This window comes from Pteropus alecto, unplaced genomic scaffold, assembly GCF_000325575.1.
Source record: "Pteropus alecto unplaced genomic scaffold, ASM32557v1 scaffold16, whole genome shotgun sequence".
NCBI lineage: Eukaryota > Metazoa > Chordata > Mammalia > Chiroptera > Pteropodidae > Pteropus > Pteropus alecto.
The window spans coordinates 6,680,739-6,701,621 of NW_006438867.1; the positions used below are offsets into that span (position 1 = coordinate 6,680,739).

A 20,883-nucleotide genomic window follows, 5' to 3' on the forward strand; every position below is an offset into this window, starting at 1 on the left:
AGCGCCAGGCGGACGCAGGTGTTTTCGGCGGCAGCCGCTCGCCACCGCCTTTCATAGAGTAAACGCTTCTCTGGATTTGTTCTTGTGGCACAAGGAAAATTGCATAGTGTTGGCTTTTTTATCGCTACGTAATTTATTCTGGAAATTCCTAAGGCATCGCAGTCCCCACGCCCCTAACTGTAGTCTAAGGGGCAGACCCTGGTCACGCAATGAGTAACCAGAGTGCGGTGTGCAGTGGTTTTCACTTGCTCCCTTATGGACAGCGGAACCTGGAATTTTTGAAACCTCAGAGCACCTTTTCAAAGCAGTCCCTCCCTCCACCAACCACTGGCCACCTCGGATAGAGATAGTGCTTCCCGGACAGGCAGCCCAGCGGCCACTTGGGTCATTCTGTCCTTTGTAGATCAAGATGTTATCTGTGACATTTCATGCCTTTAAGGACTGGGTTTGTTGTTGTTGTTGTTGTTGCTGTTGTTTCCCAGTGACAAATGTGAATAGGTGGTTATGACTGAGAAGTTTTTACGACCCCACTGTTATCGACTTAAATTATTACATCATCTAGGTCGCTAGCGGGCTAGGCTGGCTTAATTTGATTCTCTTTACTCGCTTGTAAAAAGTGACTCTAGTCATCAGAAATTAAAATTTAAAAAATTTAAAAATCAAATCAAGCCATAATTTGAGTAATTTAGAAATATTTTTAAAGGCCATAAAAAGTCTAATCATGTTTGTCAACTTCCCATGTTTGTATCTCCTCAGAAAATCATTTTCTCTTTTTTATATTTAGTTATTATTGTACCTAATCTCGTTTCCTCTGTTGTCTGGCATTATTACAAATGACTCGACTATAGTACTTATTGATTAACTAAAAGGCTTTTAAAAATGTGACAAATACATATATTTTACAATGGAAGACCCTGATCTACTGACTTGAATGTCATGCTTTGGTATTTTACTCGTGACCCAAAAAGATTCTACTCGAACGTAAGAGCCAAGGACACTAAACGTCCTCCTGTCTGGGAGACAGTTCAGATAATCACTTGGTTTCTATCACAGGAGCAAACTAACCTAAACTCTATGGCGGGATGAGTGGAAAGAGAAGGATGAGAAGACATGAGTATACGATTTTAATAAAGCAATTAAATTCGACTTCTGATCAAAACAGACTCGGTGAGAGAGGAAGTAAAGGAGAGACTTGAAGTAAGTAGGGGGAAATTAAGAGCACAGGTAGACGGCGGTGGAATAAGCTGCCTTGGGTCTAAGAGGAAAGCTTCATGAAAGAGGAAAACAGAAGACAACAAAATAATTCCGTGAGAGAGAGTTATCAAGGTGTGAGCAGCTCACTAGGACCCCGGGCACACTCACCGAAGGCAACGGAGTTGCTATAGGCGGGCAGCCTGCCACCCATGAGCTTTACAAAAGCAGTTACATAAGTGCCTGTGTGACTCATGACCTGGAGTCCTAAGATTTCGCTACCACACCCACAGGGCCGACAAGCCTAAGGACCGTTCCGTGTGATCTGTCTTCACGGTGCACATGGCTAGTTAGGAGATAAGACGAATACTCTAAACAAAGCAGGAGAGAAACCAGCACCAGAAAAGATCAGAAACAGTGCTGGAAAGTTCTGAGAAGAGACAGCTCACTTTCATGTCAAAGAAGTAGGTCTTCGTTTCTTAAAAAGAAAATAAATTGCTAATATTCAAATTTCCACATTTTGAGAAAAATTTAGTTGTGAGCATTTCTTGATTTAGAGCACTTGACCAGGGAAGATGAAACATACTTTCATTATTTTTAAAAGCCTTTATTATAGAAAATTTCAAACACAAAAGTAGAAATATTATGAATCCATAATGACCAATATTTTACCAATTTTTTTTCCCGACTATTTCCCAACAAAGTTTTGGAATATTTTAAAGCAAAACCTCATATATAGCATTTTATACAAAAAATACTTTGGTATGCACTCATAACAAATAAGGACTTCATAACCTCACTATCATCATCCCAACTAACAAAATTAACAATAATTCCTTCACTTAATAATACTCAATGCGTGTGAAAATTTCCCCTCTTGTCTCAAAATGATCTTTCTACAGCTGGTTTGTTGGTATCAGAATCCCAACAAGGTTCATGCACTGCCTTCACCAAACATTATTTAGATTAAACCAAAAATACCCATTTGGGTGGCATCCACCAGATTCTGCATTTGATACATGGGCTTATGAAGCCAGGTGTCATTCCAACACTTAGATGGAATATAAACCTGGACCAAGTACTGTCCACTCTTAAGCCATCGAGAGGCCAGCCCCTGGCACGTCCGAAGCCTGAGAGACACAGAGGCTGGGGCTGATCCACCACGTACTTGCCTCCCCTGGGCTGCGCCTCCCAGACACCCATGATGGGAGTGGCAGCAACTTTCATAGGCAATGTCCTGCTGGTCACTCTAGGCAAGGGCGGCCGGTGAGAGAGGCTTCTGTCATGGTGAAGTCCAGGACTCCACGGAGGGGGACATCTGTCATGGGAGCCCAGTTTCTGTGTCGGGCAGCAGGACCAGCTCGGTCACTGGGATGGTCTGGCCCACGTGATCCTGGGCTGTGCTTAACTTATCACAGGGTCCCTGGGAACAAAGCTGATGGGCTACTCCACTCGGGTGTTATTTGATGGGTGTCACAGTAAATCTTGAAATCCGGGGAGTGGAGGTCAGGCCTGAGCTACCACACGGGAGAATCAAGGGCCCTCACTCAGCTCCCGCTTTCAAGGTGATTCCCAGACCCTGGGGTGGGTATCCCCCACATTACGATGGCCCCTTCCAGCCTCCTTTCCCCAAGGGGACTCTCCCAGCCTTTTCCCGGTAACTGTGCCCCCAAGAAAGGGGGATCCTCAGGTAGTAAAATCTAAGCGACGGTCCCCCTAGTCCTTTCTGAGGGAAAGGAGAGATGGCCCTGGTGTGGAGTTAGCGTGCGTGGATTCATGGTTAGGGTGACCGGTCTGGGGGAATCTGGGAAGAACAAAACAGGGGAAGGACTGGTCTGGGGAACGAGTATGACCGAATACACCAGGAAACACTCACGGCATGAGAAAACGTCTGTCCCGAGTGACCGTGTGGCCCACACGAATCCTACTGCAAAAGAGGCTGTTAGGAACTGTGTGGGTATTATGACCCCCTCTTAAATGTCCATCTCTGTTCCTAGTCATCGTGATGTTTACCCAAGAAAAAAACGGCCATGGTGGCAGAAATGGATGCCAAGCCGGGGCTAAACGCCGCGGGTGTCCCCCTGGGCCAAGTTAATGATATGGTTCCTCTGGGAACCAGATAGCCACTTGTGGGGAGCTGATTACAATGGACCCTTTTCATAATGGAGGGGCTGACGACTGCAATGTGTCCTTACTGGGAAAGGCGCTTAGTCCAGATTTGGATCTGTCTCCCTTACCTGTCACACCTCTGCTGCAATCTCGCTGAAGGCCTCGTGCACTGTGACAGCACCTCACGCACCATTCTTCCCAAGGACTGCCCGGTGAGAGAAGTGTGGTGACAGGCCGGTGCCCATGGGTGTCCTTAGCTCTATCTGACTTACATCGTCCAGAAACTTGGAATCACAGCAAACTGAGTAATGGCGTGATGAAAACCAAGTTACGGAGGCAGCGTGGGGACGTGTCTTGAAGTTGCGACATGCCCTGGACGGGCCGAGCGCCATGAACCACCGGCTGACACAGAGGTGTTCACCGTAGCCAGAACATACGGACCCAGAGACGAAGGGTAAACACAGGGTTTGCTTCCATGATGACTTAATGATACATTTGCAAAATATTTTCTTCGCATCTAGTCACTCCGCTCTGCCAAAACTGGATTTATTCCCCCAAGAGATAAGTCCTTCCAGCGGAATTCGCGGCCCTGGCCCCTCTGAATTAGACCCGAGGCTGGCACTGCGGGCAGCCCTCTGTGCGCTGGCAAGATGAGCAGCCAAGGAAGACGTGGACATTTCGTGGTCACTGCCACCATCGCTGCTCAGCTGGACAAAGGCAGCAAGCTTCAGACCAGTCTCTTTCTGCCTTTTCTCCCCCAAACTGTGCTTCCTCTGTGAAGCATCAAAGCACACCACACCCCCGCTGCCAGCGGCTTCCCGCTTCACTTACTGTGACCCCAGCTCTCTCCTGGGACCTGCAATGCCCTTTCTGTCTCGCCCTGGCTGACTGCCCGACCATGGCGTCCTCTCCCGCCCTGTTTCCTGTGCTCCAGTCGCTCTGGCCTCCTCGCTGCCCCTCAGACACATTCAGCTCCTGCTTGTCTCTGGGCATCTGATGTTCCTTCCCCTGGGACCTCTCCTGTCCCAGACCTTTACCTCCTGCTCACCTTTCAGTCTCCACTCCAATGTCCCCTCCTGAGAGACACGAGGTCGCCCTCTGCCACTCCCGCTCTCCCTGACTCTCCACCACGAGAGCCACACTCCTCGTTAGCGCTGAGATGACCCCACTGACCGACTCACGGGGTCTGTTAAAATGCTGGAATGTAAACCTTGGGTAACACTTTATTCCCTGCTGGATCCCTGTGGTGTCCGGCTCACAGAGGGTGCCCCACGCCTCTTCAGAGCCCGACCGAGTTCTGATTAACTGAAAAGGGGGGACAGAGGCGTCACGGCACATCTAAGCAAGCAGGCCCCCTGACAGTAAGGGCTGCGGCCACCGCAGCTGGCAAAGAACATGGCCAGGAAAAGTGCTGGGCACTTGGAGCCTGCAACAGGGACTCGACGGGCAGAGTCAACACTGCACACGTGGCTGTGCAACGCGATGGGAGAGAGGAATTCTCTGTGGCACCTGCGCGTCCACGTACGGTGATTTATTTTCTGTCCCCTCTTCCCCTCTGCCTCTGATCGTTATGATGAGGGCGTGCCGCTTAAGCTTTCCTCTGGGTATAACAACGGACGGGGCGCTGCCACGGCGTGGAGAGGGGACAGATAGCACCCCGGGGGACTTGGAGGTCCCCGCGGTGACTGCTGGGCTATGGGGCGTCTCCCTCGAGAGGGGTGGGAGTGTTCCCATTATACGTGGAATAGGTGCCTCACGTCGGGATAACGTTCTTTTAAAAATGAGAACTCTCGACCCTGCTTCATTTTCCTTTCCGTAAAGTACTATCTGCCGTGTCACATGGTTCCTGGTTAACGTCTCACCCCTCGCCAGAATGTAAGTGATTTAGGGGACTTTGTTCGTCCACTGCTGTCACCTGGCACACGGCTGCTGATCGCAGGAGGGAACCGACGGAGAGCCTGTCCAGGATCCCTTCCATGTCCAACACGGCCTGCGTTTCCTTGGGGAATGACCTCCGCTCCACTGTGTCCGCCTTAGCGCACAGGGACGCCGTGCGCCTGCCTCCTTCTCCCCGTCCGCGTGCCACTAGGTAGCGTGCACGTCCCTGAACTTCGAGAGTTGCACCCCCTCTCCTGGGACTTGGACTCCTGACTAAGTGACAGGAGGACAGAAGGACGGGCTGGCCCCCTCATCCCCGGGGGTGGCACCACGGCTAGTCTTCCTGACGCTCACCTCCTCCAAACTCCTTCCCCATGGTTCCTTGGCTCCCGACCGCCGTCTGCTTCCTAGACTGGTGCCCCAGCCCTTCCGTCAACCCTGGGAACACCTAACAGCCTCCCAATAAACCCTCTCTCTGCTTAAGCAGCTCCATTACTTTTATTCCTCTCAACAAAAGAACACGAAAATCAAAACAGAACAGAACACTGACTGACGGCACAGAAACAAGCTGTTTGCACGTGCGAGAAATCGTCCACACCCCTGCCCTGCCCTCGGAGGGAGCCAGCCCTGCCAGCACCCCGATCTGACTGCCAGCCCCCAGAACCGAGACAATGAATCTCAGCAATGAATTGCTGCTGTGTTATGGCCGCCCCAGCCCACTAATATCCAGCCCCCAGAACCGAGACAACGAATCTCTGTCACTTAAGACACCCAGCTTTGCTGCTGTGTTATGGCCGCCCCAGCCCACTAATAGAACGTATGTGATTTTATTTCCGTTTTTTCCTCACTTTGGAATTATAGCGGTCCTTTCCCACGCTGTTACAGGGGCTTCCTACTTGTTATGGACTGTTTCGCGACCGTCGCCCGTGTAACACGCCAAGTCAACAGTCTTCTGTGCCGACACCGACACGGATCAACTCTTGTGCTGTCACGCGCGACGCTGTGAGGAACGCCTCGTGCGTGGAGCCGTCCCTCCTTCCGGATACCCTCGATGGACATCGCCGCAAGCTGCCGACTGGGCCGCGGAGACTGGGCACGAGACCTGTGGCTAAACTGCTTTGCAGAAGGAGGACAAGGAACTTGCGCCGTCGCCAAGGATATGCAGGGCATGGGGTTTGAATTCTGAAGGGAAGGAACACCGACATGTGGTACAGGGAAGGCAGGAAACTCTAAGCAAAGGGAGCAGAGTGACCTGGAGCAGAGGGAGCGCGAGAGCCCGGAGTGGGTGATGGGAGCGCGCGTGGGGAGAGGCGCGGGAGAAGCAGGTGGGATGTGACGCTGGCGTCGCAGAAAACCGTCAACACGTCTAGGAAACCGGGGCTTTATCCCGATGACGATGGAGAAAGTTTGCCAGGAAAAGGCAGAGTCAGAGGGGGCCGGCACTGTGACTCGGGGGGCTGTGAAAGCTCTGCCTGAGGAAGTGATGGGGGGAGGGCGGCTGCCGAGCGTAAGGGTTAGAGAGCTTGAGAAGCTGAGGACGAACGGACAGCAGGACCTAGTGACCGCGGGCGAGGGGAGGAACGATTCCAAGGTGTCCCGCCTGCTCAGTTGCGAGGATCGAGTGACCAGGGGCCGCGGGCACATTGCTAGACACAGGCTCTCTCCTGGACGGCTGGCCCAGCGAGAGTTCCCATTCCCACGCCCTCTAGCTATTTCCCTTTGCCTTTTGGCTCCGTTGACGGAAGAGGCTAGCCTCGATTCCTCCTGACAAATGCGACACGCGTTAGAAACCAGGCCGACAGGATCAAGGGCGGCGACGTTTCTTCACAACTCACTGATTCTCTGACCTCTCATCGCTTGGCCCTCCCAGGACACCCTCCTCAGCACCTTCTGTGTCAGAATGCATCAGTGACCTTGCCACCATTTCCGGTCACCAGTCGTCATCCTCTGTCTTCAGAACACCTCCCTTGACCAGTGACCCGCGCTGCTGTTTTCTTTCCCTTCCCCAGCCCGTCCTGCTTTCCCCTCCCCCTCTCCCTGAAATGTAAGTGCTCTCAAGACCCCTCGGCCTCTTTCAAGTCTCTTGAAGCAGCACGGTTTAAATCTCCCCACTTCGTCCATGTTCAGTCACCACCATCGTGGGGAGACCTTGGCCACACGGCGAGCTAGCAGCTGTGCTGGAACCAGAACCAGGCCCCGAGCTCCCAGGCCATCGCGCTCACGCTCACTCTCACAACTCGATACTTGTTTTCAAAAGGAAGACAGTAAACCTAGCAACCGAAGCTGAGATCATTAACAGAGTGCTGCTTTTCTTTTAAGCAGTCAGCACAAAGCATGGGCCTTGGTATGGAAAATTCTATTTGACTGTTGGCTGAAATCCCATTTCTGCCACTTCCTGGGTGAGTGACTTAGGGCAGTTTACCTATTTATACTTGGGCCTTTTTACCTATAAAATAAGAAAAATAAGAGTATCCACCATGACAAGGAGCTAAGCAGATCAAATGAGGGAATACATCAGAGCGCAGAGGCTGGTATCTGCCACACCGTAAGTGCTCAGGAAATGCTAGCTCTTGTTCTCGTCCAGTGCACACCAGGCCTTGTCACTGTCACCCGGCCGAGTGGCACTGATGTGAATGTTAGTGTAGGAATTTAAACATCGTCCCCAAAACATGCAGTATTATTTCAAATCAACAAGTAGTGAGTAGGTAGGAGCTGTGTGGGCACATTAACTATGATATTAGATAACTTTTCTTTGGTGTTCAGAGAATCTCAAACGCCCAGAAAGAGCTTGGAAAAGGTCAAGGCAGACAGACCCCTGGGGCTCCACCCTCGGTCACATCTCCACCTGCGGGAACCTGGACACCAGGAGAGGAGCACACTACTCAAACTTGGGGACACTGTGGTGATGCAGAGAGCGACCGTGGACAGCTGATGGCACAGCCACGCCTGCAGGGCAGCCTGCAGAGAGCTGTCCTCACTCCCGGGCCCACGACGCCCAGGCCCAGAGGCAGGAGGAAAGGGGCACAGTCACCTGGGCACCCCGGCTTCAGAGGGAACAGTCAAAGCGAGGGTTCCACACCAGCCTCTCGGAGGGGAGACCTGAACAGGGGGCCCTGGGGGACTCACTGTTGGACGCTCTCATCTGCCGCCGACGTCCCACGCGGTCCAGCCCGATGGGGGTGCTCTGGGAGAACGTGAACGGCCGGAATCGGGCCGAGACCGCTTTGTAGGGCGGCACCTGGTGAGCTGGCACGGGCGGCCTGGCTGCTGCCTATGAAAGGAAAGTAAGAGGCTGTGAGAAGATGCCAGGAAGTGGCAGCTCCTGCGAGCTCTTCACACGCACAGCTGCAAAGAGCTCGGCGCTCTCACCTCGAAGCCACTCACAGATGTGAAATGGTTTCCCCAACTCATGTCGAAGGCTTCGGGCCGCACCGAGGCTCAATGGCAATGAATTCTTCTGACATTTAAATAAATCGGTATCGACCCACCGGCTCTTACCTCACGGCATCACATTTCATCTTATCTGTCAGTGACATACCAACAGGTAACACTCGGTAAAAGCAAAGCGTTAGCTAAGCAGAGGAAAAGCAAATTTAGGAAGTGGTGGCTTTCTCACAGACGCAGAGTCACAACGTTTCTCACAGAGTCACAGAGTCACAGAGTCACAACGCAGAGTCATGACGTTAAGAAGACGCGTTCACAAGAGGAAGCAAGGACAGTGCCCAAGGCCACGGCCAAGATGACGGCTCGAGGCCCTGCCCCTTCCATCTCCCTCACTCAGCCACATGCAGGCACACGATTCTCGTTTACCTAAACTAATGTGACAAGTGAACCTTGATTAAAAGAAGAATTGGCTTCCCACAATTTACCCTGGTCTCTAGAACCATCTCTATGCCCTTTCGATCGTCCGTATTAACTGCCTATATGATTGCATCAAAGGCCAAGCCGGGTCACGCTTTCCTTAGGTTTTCTTAATTATCTTTTCACTCAGTTCCATAAATGAGCTTACAGTGCACACGGTTATCTCACTAAGCGCCTTATTGATGCTCTGAAGTGAAATAACTTCTAAGTGCTTCAGATCTTCCTTACACTGCATTTTGAGTTAAATACATTACAGTTTGCTTTAGTTCAGAATTCGTTCCTAGCACATAGAGCATCTTAACATGACAAAAAATTTGTGGTATTTTTCAACTTAATTTGTTTTTACCTTAAGAATTCAATTTAATTCGATTAAGCAAGGAGGTTTCGAGTGTTTGCTGTAAACATGGCACTGTGCGGGCCTTTACAGGCAGAACGTAAACATAAAATCCAACACCAATATAGAATTTCCTTTTTAAGAGAATTTTACGAGTTATTTACGATATCAGCTAGCAAGTTTAAAAAATGAAATCGGGCACTAACTATACTGTTCTGTGAGCCCTTGACCATGGCTGGGGTATTAATCTTGCCAAATAACTGGGCCTTTATTTAAATGTTTTGTGTCCTCAAAGAGCTCTTTGGGTAACTGATAAATACTGGTTGAATTACTACATTATAGTAATGGAATGATATTAAGATTTTAATCTATTATTGAAGCAGTTGCAAAGCTGCAACTCAAAAGCAAGAAAATGGCAGAAAAAATTACTTCCTTGTCTCCTAAAAAAGTCGATTTCTTCTTTGTTTTCTGATCTTTACATTTTTAACAATGGAAGCACCTTATTGACACTTTCTCTTTCAAGAATTTCTTCTTTCAGGAAGCTCACTAATGCACCCTGCCCCTTTCCCCTTATTCAAATCTCAGGTGATTTAGAACAAACAGCGGGCTAGTTTCACATATTGTTCGAGATCCCAGCAAAGACAGAAGATTAGGAAAAGGCATCCAGATGTCAGACGGTTAGTTGTAAGTCATGCACATTTGCAAGGTCAGGAAGAAAGGCTGTGAGCAGATGACATCATCCTGGAGTTAGAGAGAAGGACTGAAAGCTGCGTCCTGTTTAGTTTGCTAGGAACAAAGGGCAGGAAGCCAGGGCCCGCTGGAGTTGGGAGCAGCACACCAGATCTTACTTGGGTCAGCAGGGTCTCTATTTCTTCTGTCTGGCTGTTCCCATAGAAGCTGACCCCGCCTATCACAGAGACGGGGCGCTTTCTCCGGCCTTTGGGGCAGCCCGGGGCAGCGTTCTGGTGCGCAGGGTCCTTGGACGGCGTGCTCGGCTGCTGGCCACTGTCCACAGTGTCCTCCGTCTGCGGGTCCACAGCAATAGAGTCCTCAGGAATAGACAAGCTCCGGCCGGCCAACTGGCCATAGTCCGAGAGGGGTCGCGGCCTGGGTCTTCTCCCGGAGCCCCACCTCCTCTTGCAGACCCTCTGCAGCCCGGTCCTGTCCTCCTCCTGGGGTGGGTCCCGCCTCCAAGGCTCCTCAGTAGCAACCTTGTCAAATGCGGACAAGTTAGGTGAGCGCCCGTACCCAGGAAGGTATTAAAGAGAAGCTCCGAGTCCACTCCCACCCTCCTCGGCCCTGCCACAAGCCTTTCTTGATTCATTTATTTTAAAATGCTATTTGTTCAAGAGACATAACTGCAGTGTGGATTAAAATAAGCAAGTCTATCTTTAATCGAAGGTTGTATTAAAACTAATTTAAATAGTGGTGTCTGCTGACCAATGACCAGCTCTGATAAAAAATACTTAAAAATCTGCACCACAGAGAGTTAATAAAAAGCAATTTTAACTACAGTAGGGCTGTCACCCAAAATATACACAACAGTAGTGTGGGAGGCAGGCCGGCCTGTGGGAGAATGGAAGTGTAATGCTACTCTAAGGTATTGTCTTTCAACAATGTTTGGATATAGAAGGTGCTTTGAGAAGATTAAGTCTGGGTTGTTAGGGCCGGACACTGATTCAACTTAAGTACACGGGGAGGAGGGGAGGGCACCAAACCAGGATTCAGAAACCGAGGTCCTGCTCCTAGCTGGCTGCGTGAGCGTGGACAAGTCACAGCGAACCTTTCAGAATCTCGGATTTCAGACTAGACAGTCCCACGGCTGGAGTGCCTCCGATCCTAAATTAGGCAATACTTTCTAATTTTTCAAGTAACTTTTTCAGAGGCCATGCAGTGTACCAGAAAACGACCCACGAGGTCTGAAAATGAGCAGATTTCTGTGTAAGTCAGGCTAGCTAGCTTTGTAACCTCGGGCAAGTTTTAACATCTGCGGATTTGGGTCTGTAACTGTTGGTGGGGGTGGGGATGGGTCCTAGTGAGGATGATGAGCAACAATGGTAAATAAAACAGCCCTTATCAGCCGTAGTTAATTATTGCTCTTAGAAAGCACTGCCATCCCGATTCAGCCCTGCCAGGAAATAACCTTTATCTCAGCAGACGCCACAAAATCTGGTCTCCTAGTCTCCCAGGAGGGCTGTGTCGGAGCACCAGGGAGGAAGCCAAAGTCTGCGGCAGGCACCAGCCACGTGCCTGGGCGTCTGGGTGCCTTTGGTTCTTCCGTCTCAATACATTTTAAAGTAAAGTAAAAATAAAAACAGAACCAGGCACAGGGAGAGAACCAGACGGACCAGGAAAGTCACGTGACTGCAGGGCAGGCAGAGCAGGCCGCCCGGGCTTGGAGATGGCCAGCAGGGGTGATGTGGCAGCCCCCGGCAGACCAGTCCAGCCCCACCCACGAGCACTGGCCCAAGAAGTCTCACCTCGTGCCCATCGGTGGCAACCGAGGCCTGAAATGCAGGTCCCCTAATTTCCAATCCGATGTGCCTAAGCGTCCCCTAAGGTCACGTATGAAAACCATGATGAAGAGGAAAGGAAGTAGGGAGGGATTTACAGAGTCTCTAGTCGCCCCGCCCCCCACCGCCCCCCATCATTCTTCAAATAGGAAAATGGAGACCTAGAGAAGTGAAGTGACTCGCTCAGGGCCACGCAGCCCATTAGCATCAACACTGAAATGTGGGTCTTGTAATTTCTGTTCCCGCGAAATTCTCCCACCATGCCAAGTCGCCTCTGCTCAAAAAAAAGGGTTCCGACGATCACAATGACCTTGCTATGCACTGGCCCCAACACTCCGGAACGCTATGTTTATTTCATGTCACTACCGAAGGATCCAGAACATAAAAACTGTTTTGAGCTGAAGGTATTTAAAAAACAGGCTTTTTCCTTGAGCTCCCCCATCTGCCTGAAAGCAGAACCTCCCAGAAGAATGCAGTTGTCCTAAGTCCCCTCCCTTGGGATAGAATTTCCTTCTTCCAGTGGGGAAGAAGGTTCCCCTAAAACAGCTATGGTCACAAAACCATCACACCTCCCACCTGTGTTTCCACGGGCCCATTTATCTTCCCTAAAAGTCACTTGTTTTCCCATAAGCACCCTGCTCCCATATTAAGATGGTAGGTAAGTCCCCAATTCTAACTCCTTCCTGGAGTCACATTTTTCTTGTCTACATTAATAAAAATCTGTCTTTTCTCTTGCAAATCTCTTTGTCAAGTTTGATTCCCACACCCCCAAGCGGTGAACCTAAGAGAATGAAGGAAACGTTTTCCTCTCTGATGCCACCATGGGAAACTATGAGCGAAATCGTGGAAAAGGTAGTATTATTTTCTGCGTTACATATGAAAAACAGGTTATTATGGACAGTTTAAATTACTGAGTCAAATGGCACAGGCAACTTAAGCACACGATGAGACTAAACCCATTTATATTACCACCCTGTGATAAAGTTTCAGAAACAACGTGCTGGAGAAACAGAAATACAGCAAAACTACGGCAGTGAGGAGCCTGGTCACGACCTCCACGTGTTCGTTTCCACGGATGCAACATGCAGCCTGCTCTTCCTCACTGATGCCGAAGAGAAAGTAAGAAAATGGGTTTGGGAAAACAAGTGGCTGTCCTAGCTGCTCAGGTAACAAATCCTTCTGAGACCAAAACACACTCTGGGAAGTGATGGAGGCCAGGTAAAGGCAGGTGTGCTGAGGGCAGGGCTCGGAGGGCAGAAGTCGCCCGCTGGGTTCCCTTAACGCATCGGTCCCACACAGAAGAGGTCCCACACAGAAGAGCACCACCACTAAAACACTCCTGGAAGTATTTAAACAGGCCTATTGAAAATGTAAAAGGAGAAACACCCCCTCTAAGTAGTACCAAATGTTCGAGGAATTGCAAAAATTAGTTAACAGAATGACAGATAAAATCGAACCGTCCACTTTACTCCCAGCAGAAGTACAGACGGAAAGAAGTAAAATCCCTCCGCTTTAAGCCCACGTTCAAACAGTGATCCTTAGCCGGAAGCGACTTATTTTCTTCGCAGAACAAATCCGAACTCTGATGCATATCCTGAGACTGAATCGTCTTTTAGCAAAGTTTAGGTACTTCTGAAATAGGACTAAGGGTATTCCAGGGTAACATAGCTTAAGAGTGATCATACCTGGAACACAAACACCCAGCACCACACACAACACTCTGCAACAAGCTGGAACCTACCCCGGACCCTGCTACAGGAGGCGGCGGCCCACAGACACACTGGAGGACCAGGCAGTTGACCACTTCCATGCTCTCTGAGGTCTCTTCTCGCCTTTAAGACACTGATCGATACATCGGGGGTATCGGTGGCTGTGCCAGAGCTCCGGCAGCTTCTTCTCACAGGCCAGCAGCCTGAGCTTCAGACCAGTGCAGGCTGGAATGGCCAATTCACACCCAAGCCATAAACTTCTGTAAACAGATCTGTCAGTGGGGTGGCTGCCCTTTTAACTCTTGCTTCTCCCAATAGTTTTAAAGTTATTTCCCCAATCAGCGGTCCTACATTTTTTTTTTTCTTTCTGATACACGATTCCTTTATAAAAGTAAAAAGCCAAGGTAGATCTTATTACCTCCAATTAGACACTTCAAAGCATTTTTTGAAACTACAGTGAGAGTAAATTACTAACCTGAGGAAAAGAGATAGACTCACACGCACCAAAAAACCTTAGGTCATCTATGTCCATTCAGAAGTCTGATCTAAAGTAAGTATACAGTGTCCATCTGCAAGTGTCCTGGGTGGAACTGTGTCCTCCTATAAGATATGTTGAAGCCGTGACACCTCCCCCCTCCCGCCGCCCCCCTCCCGAGCCCCATACCTGTGATCGTGAACTCACTTGGAAATATGGTGTTTGTGGATGTACTGACTTTTAAGATGAAGTCAAACTGGGTTAGCTGAGCCCTACTTCACTGGCTGGTGTCCTTAGGACAAGAGGGAAATTTGGACACAAAGACAGAAGAAAGGAAGCCATGTGAGGACAGAGGCAGTGTCAGGAGATGGGTTTATAAGCCAAGGAAGCCCGAGGCTCTCCCCTGGGACCTGACAGGGAGCTCTGCCCGCCCACCTGGACTTCAGACTTCTGGCCTCTGCATCAGTGAGAAGCAAAGACTGTCATTTTGAGCCATCCGGTTTGTGGTCATTCGTTACAGCTGCTCTAGGAAACTAACAAAGCAAGGTAATTCAGAAGAAAATAATACAGGCAAAAAAATTAAGATGCTCTGTGTAGATTAAAAAAAAAAAATAAAGCACAGAGACTTTGCTCTGAACAGCCAAAGGGACTCTCTCAAGATGCCACGAATAAATACCAAGTCTCCCAGGCTGTGGAGTCCTGGATCCTGTGGGAAAGGCGGGTGCAGTCACCCCACTGGAGGGGAGAAGGGGAAACACTGTGACAATGTTTACAGGACGGCAACTATGACAGTGACGAAAGCCACGACTGCCCGTGACATACCAGCCCACACCAGGCGCGTTTTCGTATTTACCCTTCCCAACCGCCCTGGGAGGCGGGAACTATTTGCCTCATTTTACAGTTTAAGACACTGAGGCTAGAATAAATACGATTACCTGCTCAGGTTACCAGACTCACAAGCGGAAGAGGCCCACTGCGCAGCCCAGTCCCTCTCACTTCACAATCTATGTCCTTTCCGCTCTGCATCCTTGGCATCTACTTTTTTAAAAATTAAAGCAAGTGCACTTTTAAAAAAAATTATAGTTCGCATACAATAGTATGTCAGTTTCAGGTGTACGACATGGCGAGTCGACATTTCTATGCCTTACGGTGTGGCCACCATGGGGGTCTAGTACCATCGTCACCACACGAAGTCACTACACATCACTGACTCTGCGCTCTGCGCTGTACTTTACATCCCATGTCCACATTTTTAAATGCATAAAGTAAAATAGGATTATACAGTGAGCTGGTGATTTTAAAATACCATGATCAAAATATTAAAAGGATTGTGCTATACGTGTAACACGTGAATTGAGAGGAGTAGAGACAGGTCTGCTAACTGTGTGCTCTGAAGCACGAATGAGTTAAGAGACACTTTAAGACAGCAAAACCTGTTGCATAATGTGAAAAAGATCTGTGATGTCTACTGGCGACAACAGCACAGGTGCTGCTGAAACCGCTCTGGTTTGATGCCGGCATTCATAATTAAAGGAAATGCGACATTTTTGGCTAGAGGTTAGCGAAAATAAAAATAAATCCCCCACTTCCTGATTTCTGTCTGTGGAGCTGTTGGAAGCACATGGGTTAAAAACCTCTGGCGTAAACAACACCATTTAAGAGCAGCCTTTAGCGCCAGGAGGTGCTCCAGCTCCAGAAAATGACATCTTAGGCACTGTCCAGTAGCCTCCCATCCACAGAGGACACACCCGAAGACCCCGGTGGAAGCACTGAACCCTGCACTCACTGTCATCCCTGCACGGACACGCCTTTTCATCCAAGGGAGCACCTTATGGCTTCTCTTTGGCAGATGTGCGTTGCCAGCGTCACTGCTTTTGGGCCATTTCTGAGTAAAATAAGGGCGACTTGAACAGAAGCACTGCGATATCACACAGCTGATCTGATAACGCAGATAGCTACTAAGTGACTAATGGGCGGTTGGCGAACACAGGATGGAGATGCTGGACAAAGGGACGAGTCATGACCCAGCTGTGAATGAGCAGGACGGCAGATGTCATCGCACTACTCAGAACAGCGTGCGACTTAAAACTTATGGGCTGTTTACTCCTGGACTTTCCCATATAATAGTTTTGGACCGTGGTTTACCACGGGTAACCGAAACACAGAAAGTGTGGATAAGGGAAGGACTATTGTATACTATAAAAATCACTATTTAGAGTCATATATCATTACTTAACTTCCCTTAAATGGAAATGAACGTATCATAATAAAAAAGACCCCATGCCTTTTTATAGCATGAGTGTTGGATACAGAGTTCTTTGAATGGGATGTTTTATAAATGTCCTAGGATTTTAAACGAGGAGGAAATTCATAAGATCCAAGATCAACTACCACATTTTTAAAGAGCCGAAGGCAAGAATAAGGAAATATTTACATATTTAGAAAGAGAGAAGCTTGAGCCCTAATGACATTTTTTCCCTTTTGGGGGTGATTTTTAACACTAAATATATTTACTTAAAAATATCTCTTTTTTAGTTTGAGGAATAACTGACATACAGCATTGTATAATTTTTAAAGCATAAAGCATAACGACTTGACTGATATATAATGTGAAATGCTTACCACAGTAAGTTTAACGCCCATCATTTCATAAAGATACAAAAAAAGGGAAAAAAACAGGGTTTTTTTCCTTGTGATGAACACTTTTAGGAAGTACTCTTACCAACTTTCAAATACGCCATCAGCAGGGTCAACTATAGTCACCATGTTGTGGATCACATCTTCACGACTTATTTATCTTAAACTAGACGTTTGTCCCTAAAAATCTTCAATTTCCATCAGCTTGCTTCAACATCTACCTAACACTGTATTGTCAGATGAGTAAAGAGGACATTATTACGCCCATGTTAGAGATGGAAAGGCAAGGATTTAATGAAAGCCCGTGTGACAGAGTTCGGGCATTTCATGTGATTTCGTCTCTGCGAGGCCAGCACTGGACGGAAGGCCTCCATCTGTAGCTGAAGGTAAGAAAAATGTCAATGGTTTTCTGGTTTATGGCAAAAACCCTAAGCAGCAACTGCCAAAATCACTGGACTGTGTGCTGCTCCACAAAAGCCTCCAGATGCTTCTCTAGCGTCTTCCCTGGGCTACCCGAGGTCTTCTGTCACCCACTGTCTGACTCTTACGTCTTTTCCTTCCACGGCCCGTGCCTCTCTTACCTTCACTCTTTCTTTGTTCTATCCCTTCTCTCTCCTCGTTGCCCAGAACTTTTCCCTTAACCGATCAGACATGAAACTCAAATATTTGACTCGGTTTTGTTTCATTTGGTTTCTTGTCCTTAGTTTTTAGAACGAGTAGTGGAATAACCTTTCTCTCTCCAAAGTTGCCTTTACGGTGTGTGGTGGGGTCGCCTCGGCCCAAGGTGAGGTGCACAGACACAGACCTCCTCCCACCCAGGTCTTCTAATCCCCCGCCCCAACACCTGCAAGCGTTCATGTGTCTTTTCCCGCAACACTCAGGCTAGTTAAGGAACAAATAGTGTGTGTGTGTGTGTGTGTGTGTGTGTGTGTGTGTGTGTGTTGGAGGGTAATTTTTTAAGAGCAAAATTCAAGGAAAGGCAAGCGGCAGCCACTGACTTAGTTCTGAAATAAATAACAAAGCATTCTCCATTTACCGCCTTAGAATCGCACATGTTAAGGCTGGCTCAATGCCTCCTTTCTGTCTCCTACAGTTCAGGGACCGTCTTGGGAAGGGATGGACACTATCGCTGACATGTCCCTCCCCTTCCTAGGCCTCAGGTCTGGCCTTAGCCTGGATCTGGTCAGGGCCTGGGCAGAAACAGACGGGAAGGAAGAATAGAGTTTTCTGGGTTATTCCTTCCGTGGCATTTTTTACAGGCAAAAGTAACTATTAACCGGAGTTATAGGCTTCTAATCGTTAGTATGATGTAAGGTTATAAGCTGCAAGAATCTTTAGTGGTTGCTGGAATTCCTAAGGCAAATGAAATGCAAATGACTAACCAAGAAGGGTCCCCATTATCATGGAGTGGGATTATATGTGCATCAGTAATTCTGATGTAACTTTTAAAAAGTCAAAAAAAAAAGAAGAAGAAAGAAAGAAAAAAAAACCAGCTGTTATCTGGAAAGCCTCGGTTCAGGCCATTTGTTTAAACTATTTGAACAATTAATGCTTCTTATCTCCCTTAAAGTAAAAAGAGAGTACGATGAGGATGCTAGATACTTCACCTGTCCTGGCAGGAGTAAACCTGATGATAAAAGGCACTTAAAACACAGGTTGTGAGCCTAAGGCCTTTGCAACTTGTTTAGAGGCAGAACAGATAATTTATTAAAATGCTAACAATGGAGCTCATGAGAATGCTTAATTTAATACCGTTAGCCTAGTTCTATGAGCGTAAAAACACACCGAATGATAACTATGAGAAATCCTATGCTGATGAGGTTTCCTCCCCCAGCCTCTGTCATGATCATTCACAGGAATTCCATTTTCTGGGCTTCGCTGAAAACCGGACCCTCCTGCCATCTCAGAATCAGCAGCAACACAATGCAGAGTCTGACACCCAGGTAGAGAAAGTAACAGAATTGTGGGTTGTAGTTTTATGCCTGGACTCGTTAAGAGTAAAAAGACAGTTAAAACCATCATATTACGAAATAAATGAACATGATGACTCCATCCTAAAATGTATTTTATCTCTGAAACATGTGCTGAAGAACAGAGGTCTACTCGAACTTTCTTTTTTCAATTAATAAAAAGCATGATTTTACAAAAATGAACCTACTCTCCTCTTTCGAAGTTGTTTCTTGATCGAGGACAATTAAATATTCCAAAATCAAGAACCGTGTTTTAGATCTGAGTATGTCAGAAATCTGTTTTTCTAAACCCTTTTGAACATCAGAGGTTTGTTCTTCACGCAGTTTTGACTTTCTCTGTCCACCTGGGGTGGGAGGAATCGCGAGGGGCAGGGAAAGAAGAACGGGAAGCAGGAGAAGCTCCCACTGTAATGACAGAGGAAGGTGTCTGTGTTCGCAACGTCACTGGCACTGTCAAGTCAGGGTTGACAGCACAACATTTAAATCAGGAGCCGCGAGAGCCTTTAGAATCCTGAAAACAAAGGGTTCCTAGTTAGAAGGTAGAAGAGCATCTTTGTGCATCATCTCTCCCCTCAAACTGCTTTTTAGTTTTAGTTAAGGTCATCTGACATCCCGGTTTCGCCTGCTGGGCACCCTAATTCTTCCCTGGTCCTCACAAACCGCAGCCGCCCAGTCACCACGTTCTGTCAATCATCCTGTCTCGGGAGGAATGTGATCTGTCATTCCATGTCACAAAACTGCTTCAACAGTCCATCCTTCACCCTACTACTAAAATGCACATCTGCTCCCAGCTGCCCACTGCATACAGCAGACGTTGGGGCCATTGAAAATCTCATCCAATGTGTCTTCCCAGCTCTGTCCACAGACACAATTATTCTCCAGCCACACAAAACCACTCGCCACACGTTTACCTCTGCAGCTGTACATGAGGTTAGTGCTGCTCCCTCTTTTTTGTCCCTTGCCAGCCTAGAAAACTCATCCTTCAAAATTAAGTTAAAATGTCACCTCCTGGAGAAAAATTTCATCAACTCCCCTGGGCTCTGAGTTCTTTGCTCTTTTTTGGGCCGCTATAAAAAAAACCACTAAAACATTTACGTGGCATTAATCTGTTTACCTGAGTTCACACAAAGGCAGCCACGTACATTCTTTCCAAAGAACCCAAGGCTGTGGCAATGTCTGCAGAGTCTATGCCAGAGCCCGAGAAACGAGCAGTCAAAAATGCTTCATGAAGGTCAAGGGATGGATGGGAAGACAGATAAACGAGCAAATCGATGGGCAGTACTGCTCTCACCCTACGTTCATATGCGAGTTTATAAAAATGAACTTCCTTTAAGTTATTGTTTAGTAACCGTAACTAAATACTTCCAAACCCTGCTTTAGATCAGGAAATCGACATAAGCAAGCTAAGCAAGCTGCTCTCACCCTACGTTCATATGAGATTTTATAAAAATGAACTTCCTTTAAGTTATTGTTTAGTAACCGTAACTATTTCCAAACCCTGCTTTAGACCAGGAAATCGACCATCCAAATCCTATCTCCTTCATAACCTACATCAAACTCTGTGCCACCCGGAAAGCAAACTGACTGGTATCTTCCTCCCCGATTCTCGACAACGCTGGCTTGGAGGTCTCCTGCCCAGCCTGAGACATGTGAGGAATCAGGCAATGGACCTTTTCCAACACGTAAGTTTCCACTGCTGCCGAAAGAAGCAAGATTTAGGACTTTTTGAAAGACCTCTTTTCTGTATTTCAGTTTCAGCGGGAGGCAAACTGTAGCGAAGAAGAAGGTAGCTCGGAATTGGATGACGGGAAGGCAACGGATGAAGAGGGCGCTTGAAAGAAAAGCTGGGAAAGAAGAGCAGAGAACGCAATGGGCACAACTTCATCCGGGCTCTTCCTCTCAGCAGCTCGCTGAGGACAGACTGCGTCGCTCCTTTAAACTTGCAAGGGTCTGGCCAATGCGCCGAATCGAGGAAGCACTGACCCTGAATTAGGCCTGCTGTCCCCTGAGAACACTGCCATCGACTGTCCCTCGGCCGTCTGTAGAGGGGGCGTCACAAAGGGAAGGCAAGACCAAGACGAAGCGCCGCCGTTCCGTTTTCGCTTCTATGGAGGGACGTGAGCATCTCGTGTGTACTGCTGCGAGGCGCCTCGAAAATGTCTGATGCAAAACTTGGCAGTGAAAGAATTCCGGATGAATAATTCAC

At 48.2% G+C, this 20,883-nt stretch overlaps 1 protein-coding gene across 1 annotated transcript in view; it reads right to left on the reverse strand.

Moving 5' to 3' along the window:
• SPATA13 (spermatogenesis associated 13) overlaps nucleotides 1–20,883 on the reverse strand; it is a 295,901-nt gene that overhangs the window by 38,101 nt on the left and 236,917 nt on the right. Inside the window, exons 5-6 of the mRNA XM_025049512.1 lie at nucleotides 10,222–10,584; nucleotides 8,305–8,449 (exon numbers count right to left, since the gene is read on the reverse strand). Of these exons, the coding sequence (XP_024905280.1) occupies nucleotides 8,305–8,449; nucleotides 10,222–10,584 (508 nt within the window). The remainder of the gene's footprint in view (nucleotides 1–8,304; nucleotides 8,450–10,221; nucleotides 10,585–20,883) is intronic.